Source organism: Ranitomeya imitator, chromosome 4, assembly GCF_032444005.1.
Source record: "Ranitomeya imitator isolate aRanImi1 chromosome 4, aRanImi1.pri, whole genome shotgun sequence".
NCBI classification, from domain to species: domain Eukaryota; kingdom Metazoa; phylum Chordata; class Amphibia; order Anura; family Dendrobatidae; genus Ranitomeya; species Ranitomeya imitator.
This window is the reverse complement of record NC_091285.1, coordinates 397,423,810-397,441,186: the sequence shown is the minus strand read 5'-3', so window position 1 is coordinate 397,441,186 and position 17,377 is coordinate 397,423,810. Positions and strand designations below refer to the sequence as shown.

At 46.6% G+C, this 17,377-nt stretch overlaps 1 protein-coding gene across 2 annotated transcripts in view; it reads left to right on the top strand.

Annotated features, from left to right (window-relative positions):
- The first annotated feature begins 1,793 nt into the window (after positions 1 to 1,793).
- PFKFB3 (6-phosphofructo-2-kinase/fructose-2,6-biphosphatase 3) overlaps positions 1,794 to 17,377 on the top strand; it is a 137,454-nt gene continuing 121,870 nt past the window's right edge. For both annotated transcript variants that reach the window (XM_069765315.1, XM_069765316.1), the window contains exon 1: positions 1,794 to 1,923. In XM_069765315.1, coding sequence (XP_069621416.1) covers positions 1,908 to 1,923 — 16 coding nt within the window. In that variant the 5' untranslated portion in view covers positions 1,794 to 1,907. The remainder of the gene's footprint in view (positions 1,924 to 17,377) is intronic.

Genomic DNA, 17,377 nt, shown 5'->3' with positions numbered 1-17,377 from the left:
ATTGCTCGTTCCCAGAGGTGTTTATAAATAACGAGAGAACATTGCGTTCACGTCCCTGTTGTCGAATATATCTTCCGGATCTAGAATCAGAAAACAAGTACGTACCTCCATAACAAATCCTTCTTGGTGGGGATATTGCAAAGGAAAAACTGATTTTACACCTGTTTTAGCATTTACAACTCCTGTACAGGACGGCATGGGATTATTTCACATTGATTCTTATTGTACCGGTCTACAATATGTTACGGAAAATATGTATTAACTTGTATTAAAGAGAACCTGTCATCAGGTTTTACCAATATAAAGTACTGCCGCCATATTTCCGGCCTATTTTACAATATTCTAGGAAGAAGTATACGAGTCTCCATCCTCCTCCACATAGCCCCAATAATATATTTTGTAATGCCCCAATGTGGCGCGGTCTGGTCCGACGGGCGTCTCTGGATTTGATCCGGTGCCTCCTCTCTGGTCACAAACGCCGTCCTCCTTCCCTGCTTCGTGTAGATGAAGTGTCCTACATCATCCACACTGTGTCCCACAATCACGCTTCTCTCTTCCCTGCCCTATAATGCGTATGTGCCCGCTTTACTTCCGAGGCATCAGCGCTCTTTGGCCTCTCCCGGAACATGCACTTTACACTACTTTGCCATACTGAGGGCAGAGCGATTTACGCCTGTGTAAGGGAATAATTAGGGGACACTGTGTGGATGACGTAGGACACATCATCCACAGGAAGGAGGACGACGTTTGCGACCAGAGAGGAGGCGCTGGGTCAAAACCAGAGATGCCCACCGGACTGCACCTCACTATATTGGGGCATTGTAAAATATATTTTTGGGGCTTTGTGGAGGGGGATGTAGACTCCTAAAATACGATAAAGCAGGCGGTAAAGGTGGAGGCAGTACTTTATATTGGGAAGTCCCGGTGACAGGTTCCTTTTAAACATTGAACACTGTAAACATTTTGGTAAATATTAATGGCCACACATGATTTAGAATAGGGTCTTACGTTTTCCCATCTCGTGAAGTGGTGGCATATGTCTAGGATGAGAATGAAGAGGCTGTGGCACTGATTGAGCACTGCGGTCCGTTCACATTGGCACCCGGCCTGATGAACTAGCCGGGTAAATTGACATGTGCTACGTACTTGCCATTTACAGCATGGAAATTTATGCTATGGAGTTTCCCTGCGGAGCGTTTTTGCAACAAAATCTACACAATTTAGTGAGATTGCGCTGCTGTGGACAAATCTCATGTGGCCTCACCCTATAAGAGAAGACATCCCGTATGTAAGATCCTGACTCCAGTAAATAAATGGGCATTTCCACTATTAGTAGGGCAGCACGGTGGCTCAGTGGTTAGCACTGCAGCCTTGCAGCGCTGGGGTCCTGGGTACAAATCCCACCAAGGACATCTGTGAGGAGTTTGTATGTTCTCTCCGTGTTTGCGTGGGTTTCCTCCGGGTTCTTCGGTTTCCTCCCACATTCCAAAGACATATTAGGGAATGTAGATTGTGAGCCCCTTCGGGGACAGTGATGATAATGTGTGCAAACTGTAAAGCGCTGCGGAATATGTTAGCGCTATATAAAGATTTATTAGTGCAGTAATGGGCTCGAGATCAAATATAAGGGAGGAGGATGCACAGCCCCTGTAGCACCATTTCCTGGTACTATACATCCCCCACAAGGTGCAGCCTGGTAATTCTGGTACTTCTGATGTGTAACCTGCAGTACAAAGTCTACCCTTCCTTGTCTGGCTGAGCTGCTTCCTTGAAGTGACGTGTGAGGGGCATAATGACCATATTTGTCCATTTCCTGAATTCTCGCAGATTCCTCCTGTCCTGCCTGCTGCAGACTTCCCTCGCCAGTGGCTAGCTGTAAGGCTGCATCCTGACCTCTGACCTCAACTATGGCTAACCCCAGAGGTAAGACCACACGAGGAGATCCCCACCCTTCCGATTGTCATGTCTGAGAGGAAGTGGTGCTACAGTACAGCTGTGCTTAGGTGGGATTTACACAAAACTGCACTATAGAAAGCAGAACTTTAATAGAAATAAACATTATACTTAATACAGACGATTCAGATATTTCCTGAGTTCTGAATTTTGTGCTGCAATCTATGTACTAAGCTCTTTCACTGTGTATGGGCCCTGCCTGAGGATAAGCCCCATAGTTTGGCTGCTCCAGGCTTAATTTTTATGATTTTTGGCTATGTTGTCCAGAAGCAATAAACGCTTCTGATGTGTGCGAGGATCTTGTCGCTGCTTGTGTATGCGAGGATCTGGTCGCTCCTGACGTGTGTGATGATCTGGTCGCTCCTAATGTGTGCGAGGATCTGGTCGCTCCTAATGTGTGTGAGGATCTGGTCACTCTTTATGTGTGCGAGGATCTGGTCGCTCCTGACGTGTGCAAGAATCTGGTAGCTCCTAATGTGTGCGAGGATCTGGTAGCTCCTAATGTGTGCGAGGATCTGGTCGCTCTTTATGTGTGCGAGGATCTGGTCGCTTCTTATGTGTGAGAGAAATTGGTAGCTCCTGATACATGCGAGGATCTGGTCGCTCCTAACGTGCAAGGATCTGGTCGCTCTTTATGTGTGCGATGATCTAGTCGCTCCTTATGTGTGCAAGGATCTGGCCGCTCCTAGTGTGTTCGAGGATCTAGTAGCTCTTTGTGTGCCAAGATCTTGTCGCTCCTGATGTGTGCGAGTATCTCACTGCTCCTAATGTGTGCAAGGATCTGGTTGCCCTTGATCTATGCGAGAGGATCTGGTTGCTCCTGATATGTGCGAAGATCTTGTCGCTCCTGACGTGTGCAAGGATTTGGTCTCTCCTGATGTGTACGAAGATCTGGTTGCTCCTGATGTGTGCGAGAATCTGGTCTCTCCTGATGTGTTCGAGGATTTGGTTGCTTCTGATGTGTGCGAGAATCTGGTCGCTCCTGATGTGTGCGAGGATTTGGTCGCTCCTGACGTGTGCAAAGATCTGGTCGCTCCTGATGTGTGCAAGGATCTGGTCTCTCTTCATGTGGGCGATGATCTGGATGCTCTTGATCTGTGCGAGGATCTGGTCGCTCCTGATATGTGCGAGGATTTTGACGCTCTTGAGGTGTGCAAGGATCTGGTCGCTCCTGATGTGTGCAAGGATCTGACTGTTCCTAGAGTGTGCAACGATCTGGTCACTCTTTATGTGTGCCAGGATCTGGTTGCTCTTGATGTATGCAAGGATCTGGCCGCTTCTGATATGTGCGAGAATTTGGTCGTTCCTGATATGTGCAAGGATCTGGTCGCTCCTGATGTGTGCAAGGATCTGACTTCCTAGTGTGTGCAACGATCTGGTCACTCTTTATGTGTGCCAGGATCTGGTTGCTCTTGATGTATGCAAGGATCTGGTCGCTTCTGATATGTGCGAGGATCATGTCACTCCTGATGTGTGCGAGGATATCTCAGCTCCTAATGTGTGCGAGGATCTGGTCTCCTTTATGTGGGCGATGATCTGGTTGCTCTTGATCTGTGCGAGGGTCTGGTCGCTCCTGATATATGCGAGGATTTTGTTGCTTCTGATATGTGCGAGAATTTGGTCGCTCCTGATATGTGCAAGGATCTGGTCGCTCCTGATGTGTGCAAGGATCTGGCTGTTCCTAGTGTGTGCACCGATCTGGTCACTATGTGTGCCAGGATCTGGTTGCTCTTGATTTATGCAAGGATCTGGTCGCTTCTGATATGTGCGAGGATCATGTCACTCCTGATGTGTGCGAGGATATCTCAGCTTCTAATGTGTGCGAGGATCTGGTCTCTCTTTATGTGGGCGATGATCTGGTTGCTCTTGATCTGTGCAAGGATCTGGTCGCTCCTGATATGTGCAAGGATTTTGTCGCTCCTGAGGTGTGCGAGAATTTGGTCGCTCCTGATGTCTGCGAGGATCTGATCGCTCCTGATGTGTGCAAGGATCTGGTTGCTCCTTATGTGTGTGAGGATCTGGTCGCTCTTTATGTGCACGAGAATTTGGTCGCTCCTGGTGTATGCGAGGATCTGCTCGCTCCTGACGTGTGCAAGGATCTGGTCACTTCTGACGTGTGCGAGAATTTGGTCGCTCCTGATGTGTGCGAGGATCTGGTCGCTCCTAATGTGTGCGAGCATCCGGTCACTCTTTATGTGTGTGAGGATCTGGTTACTTATGTGTGGGAGGATATGGTTGCTCTTTATGTGTGCAAGGATCATTCTAATCGCTACTGATCCCTCTGTTTTCTGTTTTAGTAATTAAAGGGCCACTGTCCCCCCCCTCCAGCCGTTATAAACTAAAAGAGCCATCTTGTGCAGCAGTAATGCTGCATTCTAACAAGGTGGCTCTTTTAGTTTTTGTTTCTGTTATTCCCACAATAAATGTATTTATAATTCTGCTGAAATACCTATCTTTGTCCATGGAGGCGAGACTGAAGCCTCCTCTTAGAAGCGCCCAACTGCCGTCAGTCATCTCTTGTGTAGATTTTCGCCGCCCCCTCAGCACTGTTATTGAGTGAATTCCGGCGCCTGCGCTCTGCTATTCTGCCTTGCGCAGGCGCATAGAGCATTTGCCGTCCTAGCGCTGGTGCCGGGTTCCGTTCTGCGCCTGTGCGGGCAGTGCGGCCACCCTGTTACTGAATCTCCGCCCCGCATTGTGTTATGCATTATGCACAGTGCGGGGCTGGGATTCCTGGGTATGCGCACTGCGCTTCTCAGACGCTCCCCAGGTCCCCTGCCTTTCAGTGTTGCCGGAATATACAGGTATCCTTGCCGGCGTTTGGAACAGCCGCACAGAACAACGCTGGAAGGCGGGGGACCTGTGGAGCGTCTGACAAGCGCAGTGCGCATGCCGAGGAATCCCAGCCCCGCACTGTGCAAACTGCATAACACAGTGCGGGGCGGGGATTCAGTAACAGGCTGGCCGCACTGACCGCACAGGCGCAGAAAGGAACCCGGCACCAGCGCTCGGACGGATAATGCTCTATGCGCCTGCGCAAGGCAGAAGAGCAGAGCGCAGGCGCCGGAATTCACACAATAACAGCGCTGAGGGGGCGGCGAAAATCTACACAAGAGATGACTGACGGCAGTTGGGCGCTTCTAAGAGGAGGCTTCAGTCCCGCCTCCATGGACAAAGATAGGTATTTCAGCAGAATTATAAATACATTTATTGTGGGAATAACAGAAACAAAAACTAAAAGAGCCACCTTGTTAGAATGCAGCATTACTGCTGCACAAGGTGGCTCTTTTAGTTTATAACGGCTGGAGGGGGGTGACAGTGGCCCTTTAATAATTACTTGCATATTGCAGCATCTTTTGCTAGAACTCTGTGTTATGCTGTTCCTCTGTTATTCCTCATGGATGTGTATGAATAAATTGATAGCTGGATGTTACCATTCTTATTGCCCATATGGGGTGTCCTTACACAATCTGATATTGTGAGTGCTGATTGGATAATGTAACATTGTAGAGGAACACCAGAGTGATATGAGCCCTGTACTAACATTTGTGGCAGACATTCCTAGGAGTGTGATTACATCAAGAAGATGAAACATAATTAATAACCTGAGGTGTCACAGGGGCGGACACCTTTATCATATGTTAATACCTATAGTTTATTTATGACAAGCGTGAATTTTATTGCAGCAAAGCATTTATGGAGAAGGTAAGTGACGCCTGGAATCAGGATGTAAACTATTCAGCAGAAAACTTTAAGATAAAGGGAACCTGTCACTAGAGTTGAGTGAATTTGATTGGGTCCCTGCTTATTCGGCGTGCTCTAGCGCTTACCATATATGCTGCAGAGGGAACTGCCGGCTGATCAGCTGTTCGTGTCACTGTCACAGCACATGTATGGAGAACCTAACACACAGGCTCTCCATGCATGTGTTGTGACTGTCACACAACCGCGACACATGCAGCTACTGCGCCGAACTGCTATAGCTTGCCAAATAAGCAGGGACCCAAGTAAATTCGCTCAAGTCTACCTGTCACCAGGTTTTTGGCTTATAAACCCTGCTCATCACCTGTAAGATCATAAGAATGTGATTCCTGCAACCCCTTTTATTGCCCCTGCATACCTCAGATAAAGTGTTTTATAGTTTCCCCACTCTGTATGTAAATTGCACGGTTGGTGTCCATCTATTTGATTAGTGGGGGAGCGACACCTGGCACCCCCTGCTGATCAGCTGTTCCCGCTGCTGGCGGCAGCCAGATGTGCTGAGTTGCAGAGATGCACAGCTCCATCAATGAATAGTGGCCGCAGTCAGGTACTGCACATCCACCCTCTATTTAAATCAATAGGGGGCAGGTGTGCAGTACAAGGCCATGGCTACTATGCAGTTGATGGAGCTGTGCATCTCTGCAACTCAGCACATCTGGCTGCCGCGTTGCTAAAGGCCGCAGGCTGTGATGAGGGGGTGTTCGGATGTGTGGCGCGCCGCTGCGGGTGTTCGGTACTGTGGGGGCTCTGTCGACATTTTGTGAAAGATCAGAACCCCGCAGTTACATGGTTTCCTATGCGGTGGACTCTGGTAAAATGGCACCTAACACGAAAGGACCTGTGTGTTTTCTTGTCAACGTAAAAAGTTGTTTTGCAAAATTGTCTGCAACTGCAGCACTTTTGTTTTGATTTCTCTGCAGCCTTTTTCCAATGATTTTGAATATTGTGACAAAAACAAAGTAAAAATGAGCGATATAATATCTGTATTCAGTGTCAGACTGGAGTGGCAAGGACGTGTGAGCAGGTTGCGGGATGCAGTGATAGAGAGGAGGCAGAGCAAGGGTTAACAAATATAACAGTTTTCATTTAACAGGGGGTTAACTCCTCACAGGGAGGTGCAGGGCTAAATGGGGAGAATAACAGTCCAATGGTAAAGAATATACAGACTTGAAGAACAATGAATCAGATAACGGCAGTTCTTGTGAATGCTGCTGGAGAGCCAATAGCGCCAACAACGGCTGTCGCGGGGTTGGTCCTGTGAAGTTCTGCAGATAACGATAGTCCGTCCTCTGGCAGTAGTGGTCGGTGTCCGGTACCTTCCACTGGGCCCCTAATTCATAAACATATGCGGTAGAGAGGATACGGGCCACAGCACTGTTTGAGCCTAGCGTGGCTTGTCAAATATACACCAGGGGTCAGGGGGCAGATAACGGTCACACACCCGGTGTCTCTCAGGTGGCCCATGTGCGCTGTACTCACGGTCACAAAGCACACGGCACCTCGCTCTCTGTCAGCCACCGGGCGCACTGCACTTCTCTATCTATGCTGCGCGCTGTCTGTTCCCGACAAGTCTGAAGTGCCGACAACAGCTGGCACGATGCTTCTCCAGCGAGGTCCTGCAGGCCACGACGAGGGCAGCAGTAAACAGTCCTGAACTCTGCCCTGGCGCTTAGGTTGGCGTGCGGCGCTTAGCTGAGCAGGGCTTCCGGCTCTTTCCTTATTACTACGGCAGGCTTCGGCAGCATCGTGACATATTGCCGGCACCGTTTCGTTGTGACCTGGCTGCACACCTCTCGGAGCCCACTGCGCACGCACCTTGCCTCTCTCGCAGCTGGCGGGAAACTCCCTGACGCTGCGCGCTTTTACTTATAACCGCGCCCCTAGCTTCCTGGTCAGGGAACCTGTCCTGGCCTTTTTGCCTTCCCCCCCCCTGGAAACAAGGGACGCAGCCTCGACAGTTCCGGACCCAGCACAGCACAGGTACCCGCAGCCCAGTCTTCCTCCATACAGGAGCACCAGTATGATTAAGGCTAGTTTCACAAAAGCGTCGGATTCGGCATTTCTCCGGCGCATCCGCTGCCCCATTGTGAGGTGCGGGGAGGTGGGGGCGGAGTTCCGGCCGCGCATGCGCGGTCGGAAAAAGCGGTCCGTCAGCAGTAAAAAACGTTACATTCAACGTTTTTTGCTCCCGGCGGTCCGCCACAACACGGCGCAACCGTCGCACGAGTTATGAAAAAGAGCACGGAACAGCAACTCTTTCCGTAAGGCCACGTTCTCACGTTCAGTAATTGGTCATTATTTTACAACAGTATTTGTAAGCCAAAACAAGGAGTGGAACAGTTAGAGGAAAAAGTATAATAGAAACGTGCACCAATTCTGTATTTTTCACCCACTCCTGATTTTGGCTTATGGTTCTTTCACACTGCATCCAGGCACAGTTGTGGCTTACGGCCTAACGGGATTCGGGCATATGTGCCGACGGGGCCATAGACTATAAAGGTATCGACAGAGCTAACGTGCCTTTTAATGTGCATCATTTTCGGTCATATATGCCTACTGGGGGTGAACACAAAGAAGTAGTAGACTGGGTATACGCCCAAAAATGATGCCCAGCAGAGCGCATGTTGGCACTGTTATAGTCTTTGGCCCCGTCGGGGCTAAGCTTAAATTCCATTTTTCGGAAGGGTTCGGACGCAAGCTCCAATGGGACTCAAAAATGTGAAAGCACCCTTTCAAATTCTTATGTAAAATACTGACCAAATACTTAACATGTGAACGCGGCCGAAGTCTCAGGATCTTTGTAGCCCTTGCTGGCTGGGACATAGAAGCAGTAACTCCTGTTTTAGTTTTTAGAAATATCCACATGCAACACTAAGCAATACACTCAGTCCATGAAAACACACTGCAATACTCCAATGTGATGCAGAGTCCATCTCTTACCACTCCCTGTCTGGGTTAAAGACGAGAAAGATAGAAGTAATGAGGTAACATGTCAGCAATGCTTTCATACATTATTCAACAGCCTCATTTCCTTTCAATAAAAGGTTCATCTACATAAAGGAAATCTTGTGTCCCTACAGCAGGATATGAACCATGCCAAATTCTTTACAGATTGTACAAATCCATTTTTTTTTTCTTATTTGCCTCCGTATAAGTGAAAATAAACACAAAAGCAAATGGCATCATACCCCAACAATCTATAGATGATGTACTATTTTTATAGATACGCTTAAAGGGGTTGGAAACTTTATATTTACTTTAACAGATGTGTTGGGGGACATGATATTGTGACACATTTACCGTATATACAGTGCCTTATCTATATATATAATTGTCTAAGGGTTTTTCCGTCTGTCTGTCTGTCTTTCTGTCTGTCTGTCTGTCCTGGAAATCCCACGTCTCTGAGTGGTCGAGGCCGCCAGGCCTCGACCAATCAGCGACGGGCACAGCGACGAAGATGTCATAATGGTTGCCATGGCGACGATGATGTCATAAAGGTTGCCTCGACCAATCAGCGACGGGCACAGTCTGCCGTAAATTCTGGAATCATCATTGTCCATTTACTACGGGGACATGCATATTCTAGAATACCCGATGCGTTAGAATCGGGCCACAATCTAGTCTACTATATAATTGTCTAAGGGTCACTTCCGTCTGTTTGTCCTTCTGTCACGGTTATTCATTCGCTGATTGGTCTCGCCAGCTGCCTGTCATGTCTGCCACGACCAATTAGCGACGGGCACAGTCTGGAAGAAAATGGCCGCTCCTTACTCGCCGCAGTCAGTGCCTGTCGCCCGCATACTCCCCTCCGGTCACCGCTAACAGGGTAATGCCAGCGGTAACGGACCGTGTTATGCCGCAGGTAACGCACTCCGTTACCGCCGCTATTAACCCTGTGTGTCCCCAACTTTTTACTATTGACGCTGCCTATGCATCAATAGTAAAAAATGGAATGTTAAAAATAATAATAATAAAAAAAACCTGCTATACTCACCCTCCGTAGCAACTCGCGCCGGCCGCCATCTTCCGTTGCAGGTTCCGGTGGCAGAAGGACCTGCCATGACGTCACGGTCATATGACCGCGACGTCATCACAGGGCCTGCGCTACAAAGACCTGCCATGACGTCACGGTCATGTGACCGCGACGTCATCACAGGTCCTGCGATACCAACCCTGGGACCGGAAGCTGCCGTGGACTACAAGGGCTCCCTCGGAAAGGTGAGTATATGTTTATTTTTTATTTTTTCACCTGTGACAAACCTGGCTGGGCAATATACTACGTAGCTGGCCAATATACTACCTGACTGACCAATATACTACGTAGCTGAGCAATATACTACGTGACTGGCCAATATATTACGTAGCTGAGCAATATACTACGTGACTGGGCAATATACTACGTGGCTCTGTGCTGTATACTACTTCGCTCTGCAATATACTACGTGGCTCTTTGCTGTATACTGCGTCACTGCGCAATATACTACGTGGCTCTGTGCTGTTTACTACGTCACTGGGCAATATACTACGTAACTGGGCAATATACTACGTGGCTGTGCAATATACTACGTCACTAGGCAATATACTACGTGACTGGGCAATATACTACGTGACTGGGCAATATACTACGTGGCTGGGCAATATACTACGTGGCTGGGCAATATACTACGTCACTGGGCAATATACTACGTGGCTGGGCAATATATTACGTCACTGGGCAATATACTACGTGGCTGGGCAATATACTATGTGACTGGGCAATATACTACGTAACTGGGCAATATACTACGTGGCTGCGCAATATACTACGTAACTGGGCAATATACTACATGGGCTGTGCAATATACTACGTGGCTGCGCAATATACTACGTGGCTGGGCAATATACTACGTGGCTGGGCAATACACTACGTGGCTGGGCAATATACTACGTGGCTGGGCAATATACTACGTGGCTGGGCAATATACTACGTGGACATGCATATTCTAGAATACCCGATGCGTTAGAATCGGGTCACCATCTAGTATAGTATAAAAGGTATTAATACCCCGTGAACATTTCCACATTTTTTCACATTACACCCACATACTTAACCCCTTACCGGCATCGGACGTACTATACCGTCCGATGCCGGCTCCCCTGCTTTGATGCAGGGCTCCGCGGTGAGCCCGCACCAAAGCCGGGACATGTCAGCTGTTTTGAACAGCTGACATGTGCCCGTAATAGGCGCGGGCAGAATCGCGATCTGCCCGCACCTATTAACTAGTTAAATGCCGCTGTCAAACGCAGACAGCGGCATTTAACTACCGCTTCCGGCCGGGCGGCCGGAAATGACGTCATCGCCGACCCCCGTCACATGATCGGGGGTCGGCGATGCTTGTGAATGGTAACCATAGAGGTCCTTGATACCTCTATGGTTACTGATTGCCCGTCGCTGTGAGCGCCACCCTGTGGTCGGCGCTCACAGCACACATGCAATTCTGCTACATAGCAGCGATCAGCAGATCGCTGCTATGTAGCAGAGCCGATCGTGCTATGCCTGCTTCTAGCCTCTCATGGAGGCTATTGAAGCATGGCAAAAGTTTAAAAAAAAAGTTTAAAAAAATGTGAAAAAAATAAAAAAAACATAAAAGTTTAAATCACCCCCCTTTCGCCCCAATCAAAATAAATCAATAAAAAAAATATCAAATCTACGCATATTTGGTATCGCTGCGCTCAGAATCGCCCGATCTATCAATTAAAAAAAAGTATTAACCTGATCGCTAAACAGCGTAGCGGGAAAAAAATTCGAAACGCCAGAATTATGTTTTTTTGGTCGCCGCGACATTGCATTAAAATGCAATAACGGGCGATCAAAAGAACGTATCTGCACCGAAATGCTATCATTAAAAACGTCATCTCGGCACGCAAAAAATAAGCCCTCAACCGACCCCAGATGATGAAAAATGGAGACGCTACGAGTATCAGAAAATGGCGCAATTTTTTTTTTTTTTTTTTTTTTTGTTTTAGCAAAGTTTGGAATTTTTTTTCACCACTTAGATAAAAAATAACCTAGTCATGTTTGGTGTCTATGAACTCGTAATGACCTGGAGAATCATAATGGCAGGTCAGTTTTAGCATTTAGTGAACCTAGCAAAAAAGCCATACAAAAAACCAATGTGGGATTGCACTTTTTTTGCAATTTCACCGCACTTGGAATTTTTTTCCCGTTTTCTAGTACACGACATGCTAAAACCAATGATGTCGTTCAAAAGTACAACTCGTCCCGCAAAAAATAAGCCCTCACATGGCCAAATTGACAGAAAAATAAAAAAGTTATGGCTCTGGGAAGGAGGGGAGCGAAAAACGAACACGGAAAAATGAAAAATCCCCCGGTCATGAAGGGGTTAAATGTCTTTTATTGCAATTTTATGTGAACTACCAACACAAAGTGGCAACTATTAGTGAAGTGTAAAGGAAATTATATATAGTTCTCTAATTATTTTAAATAAATATATATATATATATATATATATATATATATATATATATATATATATCTATATCTGAAAATGATGACGGGCATTTGTATTCAGTCCCTTGTAATCTGATAACTTTAAATAAAATCCCCTGGGACCAATTGCCTCCAGAAGTCACATAATTAGTCAATTGAGTCCACCTGGTGTAATTTATTTTCAGTATAATTACAGCTATTCTGTGAAGCCTCAAAGGTTTGTTTGAGAACATTGGGGATCAAACTGCCTCAAGGAACACACCAGACAGGTCAGGGATAAAGTTGTGGAGAAGAGTAAAACAGGTTTAGGATATCAAAATGTATATGGCCAAAAGGCCCATTGTGACTACAGCCAGTTTTAAACATTTTGTTTTTTTGAATAAACATTGGATTTTACAGGACTGGTGAGTGCCACTATTTTTTCTTCTAGTATACATGTTTGCACCTTATTATGTGAGCACCCTGTACCTGCAGGCTTGATTGCTCAGTCCAAAGTTCTGTTTAAGGACAAATTAAAACACTCAAGTTGAATGGTGCCGACTTTCCTTTTCTTTTTGCCTCCATAAGTTATAAAAAGATGGTCCAAATTCTGAACATCTCACGGAGCACTGTTCAATTCATCATTCAAAATTTGAAAGGTATGGCACAACTGCAAACCTACCAAGACATGACCGTCCACCTAAACTGACATCCCAAGCCAGGAGAGCACTAATGAGAGAAGTAACTAAGGGTACCGTCACACTATAACATTTAGATCGCTACGACGGTACGATTCGTGACGTTCCAGCGATATCGTTACGATATCGCTGTGTCTGACACGCAGCAGCGATCAGGGATCCTGCTGAGAATCGTACGTCGTAGCAGATCGTATGGAACTTTCTTTCATCGCTGGATCTCCCGCTGTCATCGCTAGATCGGTGTGTGTGACACCGATCTAGCGATCTAGCGATGCGATCCAGCGATGCGTTCGCTTGTAACCAGGGTAAACATCGGGTAACTAAGCGCAGGACCCCGCTTAGTTACCCGATGTTTACCCTGGTTACAAGGGTTAAACTAAAAAAAAACAAACAGCACATACTTACATCTGGTGTCCGTCACGTCCCTTGCCGTCTCTGCTTCCCGCACTGTGACTGCCGGCCGTAAAGTGAAAGCAGAGCACAGCGGCTGTGCTTTCACTTTCACTTTACAGCCGGCAGTCACAGTGCGGGAAGCAGACGGCAAGGGACGTGACGGACACCAGATGTAAGTATGTGCTGTTTGTTTGTTTTTTGTTTAACCCTTGTAACCAGGGTAAACATCGGGTAACTAAGCGCGGCCCTGCGCTTAGTTACCCGATGTTTACCCTGGTTACCCGGGGACCTCGGCATCGTTGGTCGCTGGAGAGCTGTCTGTGTGACAGCTCCCCAGCGACCACACTACGATTTACCTACGATCACGGCCAGGTCATATCGCTGGTCGTGATCGTAGGTAAATCGTATAGTGTGACGGTACCCTAAGAGGCCCATGGTCACTCTGGAAGAGCAGGTCAGCTGTGACATTGCCTTTTGTTATTGGTGGATCTTGTGTTATCAGATGTGTACAGAGGTGTTACCTATCATTGTGATCATGTCTGTGATAATATGGAGGAGCTTGCTGAGGATAGAAAACAGGAGTCTAAAAAAGACTCAGTGGCCAGTGTGAAAATAGCAAGATTTCCTCCTATAAACTGTTTCCTCTTATTATGAAATGTCTCATACCAGGTGATACTTACATTTCCATTATTTAAAATATTGTGCATTTTGCAAAAGAGTGTAACAACATTTGTAGATACAGATCAGTGTTTCCTGAGCTTGTGCCAGGCGAGTGTTACCATAGTACACTGATCAGTATTTCCTAAGCTTTGGTGTGCTATGGTAACACTGCTTGCAACAAGTCACGTTACACCCATCATTGATCAGTAGAGGAGATGATTTTTAATGCAATGTATAGAGAGGTGTTGGAACAGAAATACTATTGATCAGAAGAAACCTAGGCAATGTCTCTGCAACTCCCTTGTGCCAAACCTGAGCCATCAATCCACTGGGCCCATAGCTTCTCAAACTTAGTAATGGTGTTTCTCTATAAATCAATATCCCTCTCCAAGTTCACTAACCAATTAATTTAATTTATGAGTTTTGGGATTGTAGGTGCATGATCTGGTATCCAGTATAGGACAAATAATGTCCTGGTCATAAACAGCTTATGGGACAGCACAGTCTTGCCGTGGTCATCCATGGAGAAATCCTCAATATACCCCAATACACTTACAAAAGGTATAGGATCAATACTGACTGAACAGACCCTATTAATATAATTTCTAGTACACCTTTCCAAAAAGATTCCAGATTAGGGCAGGACCACATCATATGCAGCAGGTTAGCTGAATGCACCTTACATCTTGCATATGAAGGATTGGGTCTAAGCCTTAATTCAAATAGGAATTGAGGAGTTCTGTATGCCTGGGGCAGCTCATATACATACGATAATCTGTGGGATTCACGTAGGGACACAGATATCTTGCCAAAGTCCTTCTTCTTCTATGGACCAATTATGCCCTTCAATTTTTCTTTTGAAATAAAACCAGGTCTAGAAGAGCACTATATAATACTGAGATCACACCTCCGGAGTCATGTGAGGAAACTATCCTCTGTATTACCAAGTTCTTGGGAACACAGCCATCAAGCATGAGCCCCCCTGCCTAATATGCATCTCATAGCTGAAGGTATTTGTAAAATTCAGAGTGAAGTATTCCAAATTTGCATTGCAATTAAGAGAAATCCTTAATCAAATCTCCCATTAAAATATGAGAAAACCTCTTCATCCCCTTTAAGCTCAACATTTGAACCCCTTCAATTAATGTAAGTTTAAAAGCCACAGGGATTCCCATAGTGAAGTAAATTGTGTGATCCCATGCAGGCCCTGCAATTCTCTTACTTTCCACCAAAGCCAATGTACTGTATTTGTGGTAGAGTTGGAGTTTTGCCAGAAGAAGCTCTAAACTTGTGTGCTTCCAGTGCCTCGTAAAACCTAAATGACTTAAAAAGATGGTGAATTAGCAGGCACTGTGCACTCCCACCCCCAGGATCAACTCATCCATAAATATGCTGAAGTTGAGCTGCCATATAATAATAATAATCTTTATTTTTATATAGCGCTAACATATTCCGCAGCGCTTTACAGTTTTTGCACACATTATCATTGCTGTCCCCAATGGGGCTCACAATCTAAATTCCCTTATCAGTATGTCTTTGGAATGTGGGAGGAAACCAGAGTACCCGGAGGAAACCCACGCAAACACGGGGAGAACATACAAACTCCTTGCAGATGTTGTCCAAGGTGGGATTAGAACCCAGGACTCCAGCGCTGCAAGGCTGCAGTGCTATCCACTGAGCCACCGTGCTGCCCATAATATATCCATGGGTCCGGGACTGCCAAACCACCCACACTTTTGTGTCTGTAAAGTTTCCAGCTTAATCCTTGGGGTTTGCTGTCCCCAAATCAATTTCCTGAACAGACAATTAATTTTAAATTACGTATCTTTGGGGTATCCATATTGGGGAGTTATGCAAAACATGTAGCAACTGAGGCATCCAAATCATTTTAATTAGGTTCATGTGCTTCACCACTCACAATGGTAGCTTAGACCAGGTACCCATCTTATGTTTGAACTTAGTAAGAATTGAGGTAAGGTTTTATTCAGAGACCACCTGTAAACCTGAAAGAGCATATTGGGACACATTGTCTCTGTTATCGAAAGGGAGCAGAGCTGATTTACTCCAATTAATCACCAAATCTGAATATTTCCCAAATTTCTAAACAGTCTCCATCACTATGGGTAGAGTGGTGGTGGCTCCCGCCAGAAACAACAGGGTATCATCAGTGTAGAGTGCTACCTTCTCCTCTACATTCGCCCTGTGAAAACCCTCTATACTCAGATGGCTCCTATTCATTGCAGCGAGAGGTTCATTGGCCAATGTGAAGAGCAGGGGAGACATCCCTGCCATGTGCCCCTGCCCAACCAAAAAGGCCAGATAAAGCCGTCCATTTACTGTTAGCCTGGCCTTTAGGCCCTCATACGACAACTTTATCCATTTAATGAACTATGAGCCCATGCCAAAGTTTTCTAGCACTGCTCACAAGAATTCCCACTCAATGGAATCACAATATACTTTGCGCATACTTAAGGCCCCTTCACATTAAGCGACGCTGCAGCGATACCGACAACGATCCGGATCGCTGCAGCGTCGCTGTTTGGTCGCTGGATAGCTGTCACACAGACAGCTCTCCAGCGACCAACGATGCCGGTAACCAGGGTAAACATCGGGTAACTAAGCGCAGGGCTGCGCTTAGTAACCCGATGTTTACCCTGGTTACCATCCTAAAAGTAAAAAAACAAACAGTACATACTCACCTAACGCTGTCTGTCCCCGGCGCTCTGCTTCTCTGCACTCCTCCTGTACTGTCTGTGTGAGCACAGCGGCCGGAAAGCAGAGCGGTGACGTCACCGCTCTGCTTTCCGGCTGACCGACGCTCACAGCCAGTACAGGAGGAGTGCAGAGCACAGCGCCGGGGGACAGACATCGGTAGGTAAGTATGTACTGTTTGTTTTTTTACTTTTAGGATGGTAACCAGGGTAAACATCGGGTTACTAAGCGCGGCCCTGCGCTTAGTTACCCGATGTTTACCCTGGTTTCCAGTGAAGACATCGCTGGATCGGTGTCACACACGCCGATTCAGCGATGTCCGCGGGAGATCCAGCGACGAAATAAAGTTCTGGACTTTCTTCAGCGACCAATGATCTCCCAGCAGGGGCCTGATCGTTGGTCGCTGTCACACATAACGATTTCATTAACGATATCGTTGCTACGTCACAAAATGCAACGATATCGTTAACAATATCGTTATGTGTGAAGGTACCTTAAGTCCATCCTGCAACCAAGCATAGGGCAGACGAACAATCTTGGTGACTGTTCCTTGGAAACCTGCCAGTGTAGGATAATGGACAGGATACTAGAGTCCTCTGGGCCGTGGGTTAATTAGTAAAGAATATAACTCCAATAGTTAATTGGGAAGGCGTCGATGGTATATAACTTTAAAGTATGACGAATAAATTGCTCGATAAATCCATCCAGCTAAGGCTACGTTCACATTTGC